The sequence below is a fragment of the Cololabis saira genome, chromosome 11 (genome assembly GCF_033807715.1).
Source record: "Cololabis saira isolate AMF1-May2022 chromosome 11, fColSai1.1, whole genome shotgun sequence".
Taxonomy (NCBI): Eukaryota; Metazoa; Chordata; class Actinopteri; order Beloniformes; family Belonidae; genus Cololabis; species Cololabis saira.
The window spans coordinates 18,618,929-18,640,089 of NC_084597.1; the positions used below are offsets into that span (position 1 = coordinate 18,618,929).

The window sequence follows — 21,161 nt, forward strand, 5'->3', positions numbered from 1 at the left end:
TAAGTACATATCCAGAGGATTTGTACTTTACTTGAGTATTAGATTTCTTTGGTACTTATTACTCTTACTTGAATACATTTCCAAGACAAATATTTTTACTTTTACTCGAGTAAATTTCTAGGATGGCTGAAAAGTACTCGTTACTTTCAGGTGTGCTCTTTTTTCTTCTTCCCTAAAATCCTATTGGACACAAGCTGTTTTTGTCAAAGGAGGAGACCTATCACAGTGCACGCTCTCCACTGGGATGTACGTAAAGCAGAAATACGTCAAGCCTCCTCAAAACGATACCGCCAAAGTAGCCTGCGTTTGTCAAGACAGAGCCGCAACAAGTCAAGACAGAGCTGCAACAATGGCTACGCCTGCGTCAGGAGAAGAAAGACAATCCGCTGAGTCGTCTAAGTCTGATAATGAGCCGGACTCGGAGCAGGGACTTTCACAAAATCCTTGGCCGTATCTTAACTCAACGTTTGAGTTCGACAGAGTAAAAAACGAGGGCACAGACAAACCACAGACATTTACAACTTAAACTTTACAACTTAAATTAATTTAGAAAAAAATATAGTAATTTACTGATGTGGAAAATAAGAAATTTACTCTTACTCTTACTTTTACTTAAAGTAAATTTAAAAGCATTTACTTTTGGATACTTAAGTACCTTTAAAAGCAAGTACTTTTCTACTCTTACTCGAGTAATATTTTGACTGAGCTACTTTTACTTGTAACGGAGTAAATTTTGACCAGTAGTATTTGTACTCTTACTCAAGTACTGGGGTCGAGTACTCTGTCCACCTCTGCAAGTGACCCACTCAGATCAGATGGTTTTTACCATGATTTTATACACAAAAAAAGGGCTAAAAGAACAGGGTCCTAACTTCTGTACATGACTATGCAGCTGTAAGCTGACGCCAGTGTCTCATGGCTAAAACAAACCTGCTTCCTGCTCAGGAGAGAAAGGGGGAAGTGTACGAGCAATGTAAACGGCTATATAAAGAGTTTCCTTGTCCCTGACAGTTAAAAAGACGGGGGACTACATGTTCTTTAGTTGGCTGCCACAGTTGAAAAAATGGCAGTTGGCCACACACTAATCGGAATTACATGTTTTCAATTTAAGTTAAAATGAATATTTTAAGGACTGAACTCTGAGGAAAAGTGTATCATGGCAGTGTCAGAGGAGGAGCAAAGACAGATAATTCACTTTTAGAAGCATTTTGCAGAATGTGGCATCTTTATCACAGCGCTCCAGTGTACAGCAAGCATTTTAAAAACGCTGTGTTGGCACAGCCATCAACTGAAATCTGTGTGTGCGTGTGCGTGCATGCTGGGAAATGGAGACGATGGAGGGAGTGGTGGTGACAGCAATGGCATTAACCTATGTAGGATTCACCAAATACATCAGGCCTTCCTGCAGGACACCTCTACAATCAGCTGCAAGGTTAAACTGGTCTCAAGGTCTGATCGCACCGCCTGAATGTGCTGGTGTACGAGCGACAGTGTGGGTTGTTCAGGCAGAGTCGAGGTTGATGGATAGAGGGGGAATGTGAGCTGTGGACGAGCACGTGTTTCAGTGACTCTGAGCAAAATCAAGAAATAAAAATCAGTTCAAAGAGACGTCAACGGTGCGTCCTGCGTCTGACCAGGACACAGCGGACACTTCTCAGATCCTTGGATCAGCATTATTTTTTGTGCACATTCAATGCAACATGTTACATCAGTCCCAATGAAAACATAACGACTGGCGTTAACGGAAGTAATGTTTGTTTAATTATCGCAAATATCAATTCTGGGGGTTTAGTGGATCAATAAAATACTGTGAAGGAAATATTTTAATTATTACTCCTGTCTACAAACTGCATTCAAGCTATACAAATCTCACAACACTTAAAAATGCTACATTGTGTTAAATGGCCGTTAATAAAAAACAGGTGCATAAAATCTTTAGCACTTAAGACTGCAATCTGTCACCCAGCGACAGCCTGAGCCCAACCATCACTGCACTGGCACAGCGACAAATGGCCCGTCACCTTTAGAGGAGTTCATTGCCAGTGTGAGATGGCAATGTCGCCCTGCATCTGGATGGCACCAAAGCCAAGACCAGATGCCCCCGAGTTCATACTGCACAAGACGAGGATAAACTCGGAAATCTATCAGGGTGAGATGCTCTTTTGTGACCATGGGCACCTGCATCAGATCAACGCCAGTTACTGAAGGACAAGAGGAAGTACAAGCTGGGAAGGAGGGAAGCAGCCCTATTACATCGTGAGAGAGAGAAAGATCAGGCTACCACCTCCATTCCCCCTTCAACTACACGGATTCAAGGTTTAAATCCAGCTCTTTTGGTTTTACTAAAACCCTACAACCTTAAACGAATGCACACAGCTTGCCCATGTTTGCTTTCAAATTGAATTCTAGTGTCATTTGGTTGCTATGAAGTGGAGAAAATGTGGGGTAAAAAGACAAAGAGGTCATGGCTTTAGTGACTTTTAAACATGCCTGAGAATACAAGTCTGCACAGAGACGGAGAGGGTTACCGGGATCTGACGCAACGTAAAAAATGAATCCATCACAAGACGACATGACATGCTGACAATGAGATCAGACTGGGCCCCATGGGAAAACGCACGGGGTGTGAAGTTTGTGCATCTGCATACTTTTGTTATGCAAGTCTGTGTAAGATAATGGGTTAACAACTAAAATAACAAAACACCACATAGTTGAACAGAAAAAAGTCTGAAGGTCACTTGTTGCTCAGTGTCTTCAATATTAATGTGGTTATGGATCCATTAAGAGGCATTTATGAACATCATAGATATGACTGCTGTAACGCAAATTGAAACCAATGACACATTAAATGAAAGTAGAGAACAAAACAAAGAGGAAGTGTTTACTATGACTTGTCACATTTGTTTCAGTCTTACCGTCCAGTACATTTCAAAACTTTACAAGAAAGAGAAACCAGTTTGTGAAAGAGTTTCATTTAATGGCCCGATGCCTGAGAAAACCTGTGTGTTAAAGCAGCACAGTCACTCCGTACGTTTACATGCACTAACAGAAAGACAAATTGTTGCCTTAATCCGACCGATATCGAATTTTACACACCGGGCTGTAGTCGAACCGAACTGAAGCCGTTGAGATCGAGCTATTAGTGCCAGATAATGCAGTCCTAATTTTAGTTATTCTGGCATGTAAATAAAGTATATCTAATCTAATCAAATGTATAAGCAACCCACACTAAACCGAGCTACTGACAGCCCCGGGACTCCCCCTTCCGGAAGTGACAACATCGCAAAAGCCAGATTATTAACACAGTAGGAGAATAAGAAGACGAACAACAAAGAACTAAACAGAAGAACTCCAACACAAAAGTGCGTGTGGCACCACCTAGCATCGCGGAATCGAATGCACCTCACTCAATAATCAATTACCTTCTTGCGCATGTATACTTGGATTTCTCGGAAACTCCAGTTCAGTCCTTAGCTAGATTGTTGCCAATAGCTTGATTTAGATGTGCATGTAACCGCCCTGACTGTGGACGACTCCGATTCAGGTCTGATAAAGACCAGACTGGCATCAGAAGTTTTCCTTTTCTCTTGTTTGGGATTCGGTGGTCACGCTAGTCAAATGTTCCCCTTTCTGTGGCTCCTGCTAGAGATAATATTTCTAATATTTCTCACCAGAATCAGTGTTTTTGATAGAAAACTATCCAGAACAAATACAGGATCCTTTCTCTCTCTTTTTTCTTTTTAAGTGAACAATCTGAGGCATGGCACCGGTGCAGAAAAAGGAGGAAACTCTATACCCAACCCACCTTTAGATATATTGTGGAGAGAGTGATATGATTACAAGATCAAAATGAGGAGACCAAACAGCTGTAACCCATCTGTTCTCTTCAAACATAAACTTCCTACGCAGCTTCAAAAAGACTCCCCCTCTGTCCTCTTTTAAACTGGTGTACGTGTCTGCTGTCACAAACTCCGGCAATGAGTGGATGGAACCCTGAAAAATCAATGAAAAAAATAAAAATTAAAAAAAAAGACAACTTTACAAGACCTGAACAAACCCAATCCGAAATCCCACAAGATATCATTGAACTTTGCTCCATTTTAATTCTAATATAAACTTCCTATTTTAATGCTTTAAAGGGTAAGTGACCATATTTGGTCACTTCACCAGAACTACAGTTTATGGTTATCACAGAAAAAGTTACAATGTTAATATACCGGTAGGTCCTTTGACTGTCCAATAAAGGGTTAAACTGTATAATTGTGTTTTATGCCGTGGAAATTCAGACTAATGCAATGTCCTTTTCCTTAAACTTTGCCACTAAAACTTAGTGCCAGGAACATCTTTCTGCAAAATGAAAACCAGAATGGCCACTGCACGACTGGTGGAGGAAGCAATGACTCACTGAGAGGTCAAAGCAAAAGTAGGAGAAAGGAAAGGCTACACACAGGGGTGGAAGACGTGTCAATCCAACATACACACACACACACACTATCTCAGGAAGAGGAATGTTGCTCTTGATCTTTTTCATGACCACCACTATAGAGGAAGCCACATGCTCTGAGGAAGATTCACATTTCCTGGCAGAACACACAATGCAAGTTTCTACAAATCCTGGCAGCACTGACCTCCATCTGATCCCCTCCCCCGACCATTTCATGAATATGGTTCATCTGAATGGAAACAGTGATACATCCTTCTGTAGGTTTCTGTTTACACAAAGCAAAAATAATCCAGGCCAAATCATACCCTGCGTATCAATTCCAGAGTGAGGACCACTCATAAGTGGGCCAGTGTGCTCCCATTAACTGACCAGGGATCTAAAAACGGAAACGGTGCTCCGCAGCTTTTGTTGGTGAAGTTGAAAACCCACATTTGCCCCAAGAGAAAAGCTTACAATCACAAACTGCCACCACAGCGAATAGCATCCAAATAGAGTCAACGCCCAAGTGAACTGTTGATCGAAGAACATTTATAAACAGTGGAGGGACGAGTGGGCCACTGTCAGAGTCGGAGGAGAAATGTTTAGTCCATCTGTGTCGGGCTTTGATGCAGCGGTGATCCATTATTTTGAGAAATGCTTTCGATTACCGTACTGGTTCTGCTTCTATTACAGGAAAGAAAAGTCACTTTATCTTAGAGCGTTGCACCTGTAAAAGTTCTAACTTTAATCTCTGTGACTAATAGTGTAATTTGGACCACGACTTCCCTCCGGCCTAAATGACTCACCAGAATGTTCATAGTTTCACTTGTTTTTTTTCTAAATAGACCCAGACTCTTTTTCACAATTCTTGGACCACGCCAGTATGGCAGGACTTCAAACAAGTCCTCCAAGTCATTGGACAATTGCACAGTTTTTATGATTTCACCTTTTATACATCACTAACACGCATTTGAAAAAAGAACGATCAAAATGCAGTGAAGTGTACACATTCAGCTTCTGTATAAAACCCTTTGTTCATGAAATGTCCTATGCAAATAGAATTGCATCGTCTCGCCTTAAGAGGTTATAGTTCACAAAAACTAGAGTATTTTACATTTAGGAATTACAGCCATTTAATCAGAACACTTCCATTGGCAACCATACATGCCCATACTCCATAACACCACCTCCACCATGTCTGGCACATAATGGGGTCTCCTTTCAATCATTACCTGTCTCCTTCTGTAGACTTCTCTCTCATCAGTGTCATCCAAGTTTATTTTGCTAGACTTTGACAATAATACATCATCTTTCTCCACAGAATTCTTTAATTAACCCTTTGTCAGGCGGCGCCCCTGTTGCTAGGTCAGACAAAACTGTGATCTCTCCCGTCCACTTCCATCGTAAAAACTGGGTTTTACATCTCTTCATTTGTAATTATTGTACCAAAGAAAATCAACAGTGACTAGATATAAATAAAAAGGAACACTTCAGGTACCATGTAGTGTTTAAAAAACTGAGCTTTTCAGCAAAAACAAGATCTTTTGATTAGTTTAGCTGATAGCATGGTGGAAGGGTTGAACTGCGAGTCTGCCCAAAGGGTCAATTGTGTTGATGTTCTGAAGCAGTTTTCCTTCACCACTAAAAGGATTCTGTGGTCATCTCTATTTGTCTTCCAGGCCTTCTGATATTTTAGAGCTCACCAATGTTTTCTTTCTCTCTCTATTTTTTTTTATGTACCATACATATGATTTGGCCACAATTAAGGTTTTTAGTTTGTATTTTAGCCTAATAAGGACCTCCTTCATTTTCACTGAAATCTTCCTGGACTTCATAACGGCCTCTGTAACCGAACCGCTGCCAAATATCAACTCAGCACCCGATATCAACTCCAGACCTGCAGATCTGCTTCATATACCTTCAAGTAGTGCAGGAATGGACAGCACCTGGAAAATTTACTTCTTCTCAGGCAATGGTCAAAATCATTTCGAGCCCTGGAAAAAACTGAGGTACTGTACTTTGGCTGTATTCCCGACATGGTAAATGCCATATTTTTGTGAAACCGACTAAATTAAAGCTGAAAGTCAGCACTTAAATTACATCCTCATCGTTTCATTTCAAATTAATTGTGGTGTCGTTTAAAAGGCAAAAAATATACAAATTCTGACATTGTCAACATACTTCTGGGCCAGACTGCAGCTTAGCTGGAAATCCAGGCTAAAGGTAATGAGGGTTCATTTCAAGAGTACAACAAAAACTGTCTGTAAGTAAATGGTCAACTACAAGTTTTATTTTTTGGCACCCCAGGCTTAAGGAATGTAATGTGACGACAGCAGATCGACACATGGAGGTTAATATTTAAATAGGCTGGAAATGAATAAAGCTGAACAAACAGCCTCCTTTTCACCACCTGGGAACAGTAACTCATTCATTTCCCTTGTTATTGTTTGGACAGAAACACAGTTGGAGCTTCTGTCAGAGACTCAACTGGGTCTGAAACATGGAGCATTTAGAAAAGACAAATTTGAGTTGAAATTTTGAATACTCAGAGTGTAGCAGAAGCCTCTGGAATCCATGACGGGATTTTATTAAAAGTGTGATGAGCATGTGGCTCTTTGCATCAATGACTGCATTCTCCTAACAGTCTGGTGCTGCATTTCAAGGTCCTCCGTATGCAGTTAGGAGTACAGTGGCGAGACTTCTGGTTGAGTGTTACCCAACAGCATGCTGTTGTTAATCTGGAACAGTCACCTGACAAGCCACTTATCCCCGAGCATAACGCGGGACACAATAAGGACTTCTTTGTAAAATGGAAATAGGCCATAACCTGCAGTTTTAAAAAAAAAAACTAAGGGGAACAGAAACTTACGAGAATGATATAGTAGACAGAGTTGAAAAAGAGGGTAAGGTGGAACGTCTGAGGGAGTGGAATATCTTTCATCCAAATAAGCTGATCTTGATGTTTTATGAAACTGAAGTAGTAAAAATCAAACCCAAGCTTTATTAATACGTTTCAAGTTTATGATTATTGGTTAGATTGATGCATGTATTCCATTTGTACTCCAAAGTCGATATTTCTAAGTACATAGTCAAAAGTTTCAACAAGTGAGCTCCATGGAGTTTGATTTCCACGATGGAAAGTTGGAGAAACCTCACGTACCCACACTTCACTTCAAAATGCAACATGGTTGCTACTCGCATCAAGACAAACACTCAACTAACCTGAGTTCTTCTTTTTTTAATTCCCAACATACCACTTATCTATTTCAAATTCTCTGAGACCTTTCATTACCTGTAATCCTTTTTGGATGTTTTCTCATGACCTGTTGCATATGTGCAGTTGATGTGTTAAATAAAACCAGGTTCAAGACAACACGTGGTCTTTTCAGGTGCTTGCCTTTTTGTACATGTGTGAGATCCAGTCATAAGTTGCCACTCGAGATGCATGTGGACACAGGTTAATGCCATGTGTGAACAAACATGCTTAACCCTGGATTCTACCAGGACCGGAAGTGCTGAGGTCCGGCTGTGCGATGGTTTTGTGCCGTCCTAAGAATGACTTCTGGTCCCACAGGGAATGTTCCAGAAGACGTTGAGCTCTGCCTGCTTGGCTGGAACATTCCCGGTTTTGAGATCACCCAAGTATCACGTGTTAATCTGATCATTTAAAACACATTTCTCATCATGTCTTGATCTTTATGCTACAATACATATAAAAAGGAATGAGTGGTGTTTAAAAAAATGACAAATTTGTTTATTCGCAGGTTTCACGTGCTAATGTTATACTGAGGTGCAAGTCTAAGCATTCATGTGGAGTTTTATTTTAGAAATCAGCTGAATTCTCTAAATTAATCTTTTGTCCGACTTCGTGACAGCTCGATCCATCGTCTGATGCATATTTGCCACAACTAAGCATCAAAATGGTCTTGGCAGATAGCTTTAGCAGCGCACAGCAGATGGTTGCTTCTGGGAGGGTTTTAAACCGTGGCGCTTTCACACCCGTTGGGACCAAGGGGTTAAAGCAGTCCGAACAGATCATCCAGAACAGCCATTAATACCAGGGCCCTCATTTATCAACCGTGCGTACGCACAGATCTGTGCGTAAAGCGTGCGTACGAGCATTTCCACGCAAAGTATGGTATTTATCAACATGTATTCGTGCGCAGAAACACGTGTAAATATACGCACAGCTCCGACCATGCGTACGCACAAAACCTAGTGGTAGAACAGTGAAACTACAAATAGAACCCATTAAAAGAGTCTCAAACTTTACATGTGAAGTTTGAGATCGCTGAACTGTGACTGAACGGAGAACATGTGCACCGTGCCCCGTTTCCTCCAATTAATAAAAATTCTCCATAAGTAATTCAGACATTTTGAATAATTGGTGTGACAAGCTATAAAAGACAGCTTTGGCAGGACGACCTGAAAAGAAAATACAAGTACCATGGCTTATCTTGCACTGTTGGGGGATTTAGAGACCGTGCGCTCCGCAAAAACACGCTCCGCAGAGAGCGCGTTTTCAAAGAGCGCATCTGTTGATCTGTGAGAGCACAGAGCGGCTGCTCAGCAGGTAGCGCTTCCCCCAAAACATTCTGATGGATTTATGCCGTGATTTACAAGCTATAATGGAGCGAGAGACAAAACGCAAGCCATCCCAGTCACATCCAGCTCCGTCCACCCTGGGATTTTTTGCCACCGGAACATTTTGACATATGCGGCATTTCGCAGCCGATACTAAGCAAAATCATGCCGGCAGTGTTGGATGCAATCATTTCTCGGGCCATAATTTACACCCAGTTTCCATACACACATCACCAAATCGAAATTAAACGAGGATTTCATGCGATCGCCGGATTCCCAAACATAATTGGAGCTAGATTGCACCCACATTGCCATAAAAGCACCATCACATAATGAATTCAGTTACGTGAACATGAAAGGATTTCATTCAATCAATGCACAAATAATCTGCGATGCAACTATGTCTCTGTTGCCCGTCGTTGCCCGGTGGCCTGGAGGAACGCAACACCCATTTATTCTGCAGAACAGCTCGGTTGGTGTTTGCACCTCCAAGCAGGAGCTTTTGACTCCAACCAAATCTTAATTTATGGATAATCTTTCAAGAAATATATCAAACATGGTCAACATAATTATTTTACTAGGTAAATATCACATACATAAATGCAAATGGAATAACAGAAAACCCCTCCATTGTACATCTGAAAAATGAATGTAAACTGTATTTAGCGGCCAGTGTTTCTCAATCCTGTTCCTCATGGGCCCCTGTCCTGCATGTTTTAGATGCTACCCTGCTTCAGCACACCGAGATAAAAGTACCTGTGTCATCAACAGAGCTGTGCAGACATTGGTGACAAGCTAATTAGGACCATTAATTAGAATCAGGTGTGTTGGTGCAGGGAAACATCTAAAACATGCAGGACAGGGGTCCTCGAGGACCAGGGTTGAGAAGCGTCTCTAAAACTAATCCGTGAAAAAAACGATATTGCCAAAAGCTTATATGAAACAATGTCTTTGTTTCTTTATTTTTAGTAATACACTTCCCATAGCTTGTCAGTAAATGTATCTTTTTTTTTTTTGCTCTCAACCCCCCCAAATGTTGAATATTTGTAGATAATTGATTAATTTGTTTCATTTGCCTTTTGTTGTAAACTCTACAGAATTTTGTTCAATAAAGTTTGTAAACCTCCAAGCGGGAGCTGTTGTTGCTCCATATATGGCCAATTGGAGGCGTTTCTGTATGCAAATGACGGTAACCATGCACGAGCACGGCAGTTTAGAACAGGTGGGATTTATCATCACTGATGTGCGTACGACCAGCGTCCGCACGTTTGATAAATCCGGATTTTTTTGTACTTACACACATTCTAAATTTCACTCCTACGACAGAATTTAGGACCTTTTCTACGCACTGTTGATAAATGAGGGCCCAGGTCTTGTTCACTTTTTATGATATGCTGCTGCATACACTGTTTGTATATGCTAAATACTGCAGCACTACCAGCACTGTTAAGATAAAAATGACCAACAGCAGCAACGTATAACCTGACATTTGGAAAAGTTAATTAGGTGGCAGATTATGATTGGCTTAAAAAAAGAAAAATTACGAGTTACTGTTTACACATCTCTTTAGTATCTATAAAGCATACAATTACTTCACTGTAACTCTAGCAAAAGGTACCCGCGTTCATCTTTGGATTTACTTTGGAGGACCAGCAGTAAAGATGACAGTTGTTTCAGTCTCGGTCACTAACCACGTGTAGTTACATTTCTACAGAGTTGTATGTCAAGCTCTTGGGGAACTTTATTGTGGGCTAAAATGGACGGTACACAGTTGTAAAGATAAAACCGTAAAAAAGTACAGGCAAAGGTGAAATCCACCTGTTATTCAGTGATGTATTTGCCACACAACAGCCACCGATTTGAGCTAAAACAAAGACGGTTGCTCTTGACTCAACTAAATTTAAGCTTTCCATGCACCAATTAGGCGTGAACAATGAGTAATAGTTACCGTCTAACCGCCTTTCACAAACAATGCTCTTTCGTGCAAGACGTTTAGTAAGTGCAAATATTGCACAAGTATTTTATCACAAGGTTTGTCATCTTTCCAAACTTTAGTGAAGATATGGGAGAAGGAGTTGGGGATGGTCTTTGTACTTAAATATCTGTAAAAAAAAATACATTTTCCTTTTACTAGTAATAAAATTAAAGAGGCTAATTTTAAATGTATTAACAAACTGTATTTAACTCCAATTAAAATGCACAAAATTTCAAAGGATATCTCTTCAAAATGTCCAAGATGTAAAAGAATCGATGGAACATTTGTACATATGTTTTGGGAATGTGATCTTTTAATAAGTTTCTGGAAATCAATTAATTCCTTCACACAATCAGTATTAGAAATTAATTTTGAGTTAAGCTCCAATTTGTATTTATTAAATGACCCACTGGATCTTCAGTTAGACCGGAAAAAAAAGCAGGATATTAATTATGACCACATACTTCGCTAAGAAATGTATATTTTTACTTTGGAAGGATGATTCCCCTCCAACTTTCAAGTTTTTTTTGGATCAAATTTAATTTTTTTTACCATTGGAGGAATTAACTTTGGAAAAATACAACCGTGGTCATATTTTTCAAGAATTTTGGTTTCCATTATTTTCAAAACTGGAGAATTTTTCCAAAGGGGACCAATGAGTATCTCTATTTTCGAACTTGTGCCTTATATGTATGTATGTTTGTATGTATGTATGGATATATATATATATATAGTTTGATATCGCTGTTGCTGCCATTATATTTTTTGTTTTTGTTTTTGTTGTTTTGTTTTTTTTTCCCTAGGGTAATTATGGGGAGGGTAGGAATGTGGGTAGAATAGAAATCGTGAATCTGAAAATGTGAATTGTGAAAATTATTGTGAAATAAAAAGATATTAAAAAAAAAATATATATATATATATATATATATATATATATATATATTGCACAAGTTTAACAGAACAAAAAAAGAAAAAGAGTTCAAAAGGCAGAAAAGTTTCTCGACAGTACTCACAGTGATGACAGCCTTGCTGAGGCAGAGGGAGCCTCGGCAGCCATACTCGGTCTCATCCTGACACTTGTAGTAGCTCAGTGTGTTATTTTTCAGAACGACCCAACGATCCTGCCAGCCATGGATGTAGTTTGTCCACTGGGGGCAAAAAATACAAAAAGACAGATAATTATCTTATACCCCCTCTAAATGTTATAACGCGCATGAGACTGAGTGAGCATGAATTCAAATGGCCTGTTTAGTATTTTTGGAAGCTGTCCTATATCTAAGATCAAGTTTGGCCTTAGCAAACCCTACAGAGTTTAGCATAAAGCTCTCCAACACAACAAAACCTAAAACTGAAGTCTCAATTAACATGTCAAAGTTCAATCAGCACCCCTCTGAAGACATTCTCACAAATGATCACAGGACTGTTGGTTCTTGATACCCTGAACTCTCAGCTGTAATAGTGCAAGTAGTTGATCTTAGTTGGTTTCATTTCTGGGAAAGTTATTGGGTGGGAACGTTCCACATTTTACACAATATACTGACTCATCCTCATAAAGAGTTATGACGACACATGGCTTAGCATCATCGAACAGGTGAGCTTCCCTGGATGTGGATCTGCCTAATCTCACAATATGCTTGGTCAGCAGGTCAACATGCAATCTGTTTAGATTGAGCCGACGCACGGCCAGATTAATCCCACATTAGCTCGCTTGCAGATTAACAAATTAAAACTGGGGTCAGCCTGCTCAAAAAACCGGGTCTGACACATGAGAGCAGAGGCATATGGCAAAATAGGTTACCAAGTCTAGCAGTCGGCTTAACAGTTTGTTTACCTCAGAAGGTGGAAAAAAAAGAAAGGAAAATCAGTGTAATTTTGTACTTTGGTCACTCACTTCCCATAAATTGTTTGCTTTTACTGGCCAATGTTTTCCTGTAGCTCAAACCAATATTTGGAATATGACTGGACATCTATTTGTAACATATCACACCGCTTGCTCATGCAGGTTGTAATTACAGTAGATGTGGAACAGGATTGTGCACCAGACCTGCTGTAAGCCCTTCAGTATTAAGCAAAGCACAGGATCAGCAAATTTAAAGAAGCAGCCAAAAGTTTGGACACATCTATTCACCAACATTGAATGGGGAGGCGTGGCGATACTTTTGCATGCTGCATTGTACCCTGCATTTGCATAAGCAAATAATCCACACTGCTTTTAAGACACACTGAGACAACTGTTTGATTTTTTTTACGCTTTCAAGCCTTATGCCTAGAGTCCTTACAAACACCAGGAAAATGGACCATATTACACTGATCATGAAATCACTACACTGGCTTCCAGTGAGTCAAAGGATAGAGTTTAAAATCTTCCTGCTGGTCTACAAAGCACTGAATGGTCTTGGACCAAAATACATGCTGGATCTGTTAGTTCCTATGAAGCTCCCAGACCCCTGAGGTTCATCTGGATCTGGTTTGTTGTGGTTCCCAAGAACCAAAACCAAGCAAGGTGAGGCAGCGTTCAGTTATTCTGCTCCTCACCGGTGGAACAAACTTCCTGTAGACCTGAGGTCTGCTCCGACTGTAGATCCTTTAAATCAGGCCTAAAAACATCACTGTTTACCGAAGCGTACTCTTAAATTAAATACTTATTAAAAACGTATTATTTTACCTCTTTTCTTATCATTTTATTTGTTATTTACTATTTGTGTTTTGATGTTCAATCAATCAATCAATCAATCAAATTTTATTTATATAGCACCTTTCATCCAGGTACATGAAATACAAGGTGCTTTGACATTTTGATTGAAAAATAAGCATAATAAACAAATAAATAAAAACTGGGAGACCAAAAAAATAAAAACTGGGAGACCAATGCACCTTGACATACAATAAAGAATATATAAAATTTATAAAAAGATAAAAGTTCAAGGATTAAGGCTAAAAAATAGTCAGTCCACAACAATAAAAAAATAATAAAAACATTATAGGAGATAGATAAACAGATACCTTTAAAAAAATGTTAAACAGATAAAATAAAATAAAAATAAAAATGTGATGCTACATAAAAGCCAGACGAAAGAGATGAGTTTTTAGTCTACGTTTAAAAATGTCCATATTTCCAGCTCCTCTCAGATCCTCCGGCAGGCTGTTCCACAGTTGATGTTGATGTAAAGCACTTTGAATTACCTTATGTTGAATTGTGCTATACAAATAAACTTGCCTCGACTTGCCTTGCCTTACTAAATAAAAACCACAAAGAAATTTGCATTATTTTGGGCAACTTATTGCTGCAAAAAAGAGGAGATCATAAATCACTTTGAATTACCTTGAGTTGAATTCTGCTATACAAATAAACCTGCCTTGCCTTGCCTTATGGGGTGATCTAAGCAGTATCCGTGACAGTTCCTGCTCTTGGATTTCAACAAGGTTATAGTTCTGCATGCAAACTCATGAGCACCCTTTCCTCATATAGACATGTTATGATATGCCACGACATTTATTCCCCCATTGCTTAATGTCTCAGTATTGCAGAGAAAGACGTGTCCCTGCAGCCACCTACCTTACTGAGGACCCCGCTGAACTCGCCGACCCCAGCTGGATGCACGTACTCCTCCCTGGGCTCCAAATCCTCCTCGGAGCCGGACGAATTCCAACTCTGGTTGTCTGACATGGTGTTAAAACGATTCAAGAGCAAATAAGTGCCGAAATGAGCAGAGCAGCCTGGTCGAAGCAGCACGAAAACAGCAGCAACAGTTCACGGAATCATGTTGTGCTGTTTATCGATTGGTTAATAGCCGAAATAGCCTTGAAAATCGATAAGGAGTCCCAAGCCCCCGCTCGGACGGAGGGTGTTTTGACCGGGAGAGGCTGCAGGTGAGCGGCAGAGCGCAGCTGTCAACTCCGCGCCAGCAGCCGCGGTTCTTCGGCGTCGCCCTGGCAACCTGGGAACCTGGCAACCTGGGAAACCTGGGAAACCGGGCAACCTGGCAACCGCAGGCCCGCAGGGACGGAGAGGAGAGTGGCCGCCTCTCAGCAGCGCTGCGCGGCCGTGATGGGGTTCGTTTGGCCGCGGAGAGAAGTGACGGCTTCGCCGCTCAACGCCATGTTTCGACTGACTAAACGCGTGCTTCCACTTGTGAGCTGCTGCGTAGCTGCGTAGGGGCGCTGGCCAGTGTGACGTCACCCCCCTCCTCACATGGAAACAGACCCGCCTCCTGTTTAATGGACTGAAAATAGCAGCACTGGAAATGAGGCGGACGGGGGATTACAACCAAACTAAGAACACTTAAAACAAGTAGCCAACAGAAGTAAGACAGGTGCATATCTGCGATAAAACATTTTTCTCATTAATTTATCATCAATCACTGTGCAATGATAATAATAATAATAATAATAATAATAATAATAATAATAATAATAATAATAATAATAATAATAATAATAATAATAATAACAATAACATATCATATGCTGGAACAATGCACCTTTCATTAACCATGTCTACCTCATACTAATATATAGTTAAGGCTAGAGAAATTTGGAATAGTTGTAATAACAACCTAAAAATGTGTCGCTCTATCGTCAAGTTTAAGAAATTGTTTAAAGAAAATATTGTAAATAAATATAAAACACTATAATTATAAAGTATACTATCAAAAACATTCTAGGATGTGAAATGTCAATTTTATATTTTGTCTTACTTATTTTTTTCTTCTTTATGTATTGTTTGTTTTCACTGAGTAAAAGCTAATGTCTCATATTTTTGCTGATCATAAGAAAAAAGGGTAGGCACTATAAGCTACGGCTTCAGCCTACACCTTTTCGGCAAAAGAAATGTTGTTTTTTTTCTTCCTTTTCATCTTGTTCTGTACAAGCCGAAATAAAGATTCAAAGATTCATACTGCTGCACCTTTTACTTAAAAAGAATGTATATATGTTAACAAGAGCTGTCATTTGTCTATTTACTGTACAGTGAGCGAAACAACCAAAGTCAAATTCCCTGTCTTGTTTGACCTGACTTGGCCAAATAAACCTGATTCTGAAAACAGTTAGATTGTTTTTACTGGTCTGCTGTCCATTGCAGGACAAACAACCACACACATCCCCACATTCACTCCCATGTGGAATTTAAACTCACCAATAAACCTAACATACATGTTTTTGGACTGTGGGGTACTCTAAGTACTCTGAGAAAAGCTCAGAAAAGCACGGGGAGAAGATAATTTCCCAAAAACAAAAAACTCCTACCTAAGCTACAGTCCTGGGCATTGCCATCCTCTACCAACCCCGGGAGGGCCCTGCACTGAGCTCAGGTCTCCTCCTTAACCTGAGGAGCGAGCAGGCCGCATCTTTTCACCAGACAGGGTGGGGCCTCTCTGGCCGGACGTAGCGCTTTATTCACGTTATTCAGGCCCCACCCCATCTGGCACCCCAGTTGGCCAGAGGGGGCATGTATAGCCCAGGACTGTGAGGGTAGCTCATTGCTAGAACATTTTTTTAAAGTGTTCTAACTTTATTAAAAGACCAGAGAGAGACCACAGAGGGGCAGCATATCACAAGAAAGTCCATGGCTCTTTCTTAGTATGCGTACTTGTCAGTACTGTAGATTGTAAATATTATAGTCTATGATGATCCTTAACGTGACCCATAGATCTTCTAAGGAGCAATGGTGGCAGGGGAATGCTTCAAATCTGGGTGTAGATCTCGCAGACTTTTGCATTTAACTGGTGGTGGGTTAATACAAACTGCAGATTGCTTGTCTTAACTTTGTAACATCGTGCAACAGCTTTACAACATCTGACTGCTTCTTGCTGTCACTGCAGCTTCCCTGTCCTCATGAATTGGCATGTGATGTCTCCTTTAACCAAAAACATCCCCATGTGATGTTTTTGTCCCCAGCCCAATTAAGGCCCCCACTGTTTTGCTTGATGGTGACCAAGACAAAGGGCAGATTTTGCATCCAGCAGAAGCTAGGTTTGAGCCAGTATCTGTTGTTGCAACAATCCAAACTTAAACTGTGGGATTGTGGATGGACAGAACATCCTTTGGAAAGACGTTACATTTAATGATGTTTGGTCCATAGAGGACACTACAACTCACAAGCGTCAACATCTTAAGGACCAATTAAGATGGAAATCTCAAATTTGGTGCATTTATAGAAGGCTTCAGTTGTAAGCAGTAACTGAGGTGATGGCGGAGCTGCTTGGATCCACAGAAACACTGTGTGGTGGCTATACTGTTTTTATTTTGCTTGATTTTAGAGTCTTTTTTTTTAAATATTTTTATTAGGGGGTAAGGCACAGTAGAACACACAGTCTTACAACATACAGAACACACAGTCTACCTCCTAGGATGTTTTTTTTTTTTTTTTTGATTCAACCAAACAAAAAATCCACACAAAATAATGACAAATAAATGAAAATTAAAAGGGGGAGAGAAAAAAAAACAAAAAACAAAGAAAAACAATCCCCAAAAACAAAGGAAAAGTAAATAAATAGATAAAAAGGAGGAAGAAAGAGAGGAATGAAAGAAGAGAGGGAGGGGGGATCCGTCAATCAGGAGGCAGGGACTGAGAGAGTGGAAGAATGTAAGAAAGGGAAGCCACTTTTGATTTTAGAGTCTTAAAGTTTGTCACATCAGAGGATCTCTTTTAGTCATGCCACCAGGTTTCTACATTTAACGCCATCATTTGTTGCACTATAAATCCTGATGATTCCCACACAGTCGGATAAAGCAGCTCACTAAGCACATACTCTCAGTATATGTGGCAGTAAATTGTAATTCCAATTTAGCAATAATTCAACACTGTAACTTGAAGTAATATGTGACATTGATTTATGTGGGGTGTTCCTTTACTCCATTTCCTTTCCTTCTCTTGTGCCGGCCAGGAGTCATAATCCCATTATGATTCATTCAATGTGTAAGAACACCCATAATGTTTATCAGTTTGTGACATCTTTTTTTGTGAAATTCACACAAGACTTTTCGACTCAGAGCTGACCGGAGAGGCGAGCATTTAGCCATGTCATGGGATTTCTGGGTCTGACTGTTTTCCACGGAACCATGAGATCTGGAAACGGAGAAACCACAAGACTCCTATTAGAAGGACAAGTTAACTCTTGTGTTCTTGTGACTACACGCCATAGGCATCACCATATAGAGAATTCACAGATAAACTATGCGTGACAGAAAATATTGTTGTTTCAGCTGACTTCATGTTGGAGGAATTTATTTTCAGACTTTTAAAGTATTTTGATCTGGATTTATTCTTAGACATGGAATAGACTGACAGCTACAGATGAAACCTGTTTAACCCGGACTTGGTTTTGCCAGGCAACAAGTCTTTCGTCTCACATCAACTCCAGCTGGTCGCTCGGCAACGTGGCCGTTCATTCTGGAGGAGGGCTTGCAGATAACCTGTAGAGGAGCTGGACAGTTGATGTAATCATGTTGGCATACAAATTGTTCCTGACTCTGAGGATCTGTGATTCATTTAGAGAGCAGGAGTCAGGATCCGTGACTCAGGCAGGGCTGATCAAGCAGGACGGTGATTAGATCACATCCTCTATTCCTCTTGGGTCAGCGGGTCCAAGTGGGTAAAAGGGAAGGAGCAGCTGCTGTGTCACGATGGAGTATTTTCTGTTGCTTTGCCTTTTGCTTCCTTATTGGAAGGAGTGTAACTAGCCAACAGTGTGAAGTCAGGACAGTTTAGGCAGGAGGCCATGCAGCCACGGGACGAACCTTGCCCTCACCTCTCAGTAGAGCCTCAAACAGGGTGTGACCAGCTGGTGGCGTGTGATGTTAGGCACACATAATGTTCCCTGTGTGTGTGTGTGTGTGTGTGTGTGTGTGTGTGTGTGTGTGTGTGTGTGTGTGTGTGTGTGTGTGTGTGTGTGTGTGTGTGTGTGTGTGGTCTTTTCTCATTAGGGTTAAACAGCTGCGACACTAATCCTGATGCCATGACACCCTAATGTGATGATTTGGAAAAAGCCTCCAGGAAAGCAGGAGTTAATACTGTTATGTTTACAAGCTGTGCATGTCTGTAGGTGTGTGTGTGTGTGTGTGTGTGTGTGTGTGTGTGTTTTCTCTTGCGCTCTTCAGTTTTTTAGCAAGAAAAACTCACGTTTATTCCTGATCTAAACATGATGGCACTTTTCAGAAAAAAACCTGCTGTATTTTAGTTATCATAACTCTGATTTTATTAGGCCTATTGTCCAGATATAATAGGGTCTTCGCACCCTCAGTGCTCGGGTCTCAATGATAATAATAATAACTAGAACGGCAGGCAGTAATACCAGGGTCCAAGCCCGCATGCACCGTCCTCCCCGGCCATCGCCAATCCCGCCAGGAGTCGTCCACCGCCGTTGGGGCCTCTGGTCGCTCCCACTGCCAGCTATGGCCAGTCTAAACATCAGGACAGGAGTTGCTGATAACCGGATATTTTATCAGGATAGCTGGGTCAGAGGTCGGAACTGGAGAACTCACAGATTTTTTTGGAAAGGCTTAATTTGAAGTCAGGCAACAAAACTGCATTAGATCAATATGGTGCTTTTGTGATGATATAATTCAAAAGAGAACTCTACCCACCCCTGGTGGTGGAGAGCAACATGTGTAGAAGCTGCCCTGTGGCAGAGTGATGGCAACATATATTTGAAGAGGAGCCTCGGACTAATATTACTCTATTAAAAGTGGTTAAGTATATTTAGCATTTTATGACAAAATGTGACCAATTCATGCACAATGACATTTTGACAAATCATAATCAAACTTGGTAGGTTTCACAAGTTATATTCAAACAATCAGTGCGCCAAGTTTGGTGTTAAAAGAGACAGCAGGTAAAAAGAACCTGAAAATACACATATCTAAATAAATTGCCAAAAACAGTAGATCTAAAATCAAAATATCACAAAAGGTTACAGAGGCAACTGCAGCAAACCATTAAAGGAAGCGATCCTGAAAGTTTTAGCTCATGAGGACAAACTGGATTTTTTAAATGGTTTTGTCAATAACGTAAGCTAGGGAGGGAAAAAAGGTCCCCAAGAATGGGATGATGCACTGGATAGATCTTGGAAATATTAGCTCTCTAGCACAAACGGTTGATTATTGGGAATTTATCAATATTTTGAGGAGGGGAAAATTCATTTGCTCATGAACCATGCCCAATTCTCCCAATCACAACCATATTCCACAATTCATCTTTGGATGTAGAGGAAAAGATGCATATCAAGTTTGGTGCAAATATGTGACGCAGTTTTTGTGATATAAACCAACCAGAATTATGGCGCCCCCTACAGCTCCAAAATTGGCACAGGTATCCAGCACTGAGGTCTGGACTGGGTCCATTAATTTCATGTCATTATCTTTTGTCATTGTTAAGATTTTAGCCATTATTTAAATTGATAGTGTTTGCATAATGTTTAAAAATATGTAAATTCTTTATTAAGCAAAATTTTTAAAAAAATGTGCAGAATGTAGTTTTTACACCTCAGACTAGTTTTATGAAACAAAATGTGATTCTGATCAGGAAAAACCCCTCAGACAAGTTCCCAAACTAGGTTTTGCATTTTAACCAATATAGCAAAAAATACAAATTATAGGTGGAAGTGGACGTGGTCTATTCCACAGGTTACAGATATATTCAAGGAACATGATGGTATGAAGCATTTTACTGTGGGCCACATGGTTTAGGAGTTATGGGTAAAAACATACTTTTTCTGGCATAGCGCCCTCTTGTGTCTGAAAAGTGTATTTTTTGTGACTGCCATCGGGTCAGGGTAGGTTCTGAGCCCAGTGAACGGCTTTGTTCATACGCTTATGGATTGGGCTGCCCAAGTACTTTTAGGTGTGGCGGAAAAATAATAATAATGATAATAATAATAAAAAAAAAACGGAACAAATACAATAGGGTTCCTGCACTGCAGGAGTGCAAGGAACAGCAATGCATAGCATCAGCTTGATCTGCGCTACTTTCCAGGCTTGGACCCCTAATAATAATAATACTACTAATAATAATACTAATGTTAATACTACTACTAATAATAATACTAATGTTAATACTAATATTAATATTAATACTACTACTACTACTACTACAACTACTACTACTACTACTACTACTACTACTACTAATAATAATAATAATAATTAAAGCTGCAAGCAGCGATGAACGGGCCCACGCGCATG

The 21,161-nt window shown here is 40.2% G+C and overlaps 1 protein-coding gene across 4 annotated transcripts in view; it reads right to left on the reverse strand.

Annotated features, from left to right (window-relative positions):
• Nucleotides 1-15,114, reverse strand: part of LOC133455073 (ceramide transfer protein-like) — a 37,701-nt gene extending 22,587 nt beyond the window's left edge. For all 4 annotated transcript variants that reach the window (XM_061733908.1, XM_061733907.1, XM_061733906.1 and 1 more), the window contains exons 1-2: nucleotides 14,539-15,114; nucleotides 11,996-12,130 (exon numbers count right to left, since the gene is read on the reverse strand). In XM_061733908.1, the coding sequence (XP_061589892.1) occupies nucleotides 11,996-12,130; nucleotides 14,539-14,649 (246 nt within the window). In that variant the 5' untranslated portion in view covers nucleotides 14,650-15,114. The remainder of the gene's footprint in view (nucleotides 1-11,995; nucleotides 12,131-14,538) is intronic.
• Nucleotides 15,115-21,161: the final 6,047 nt, after the last annotated feature.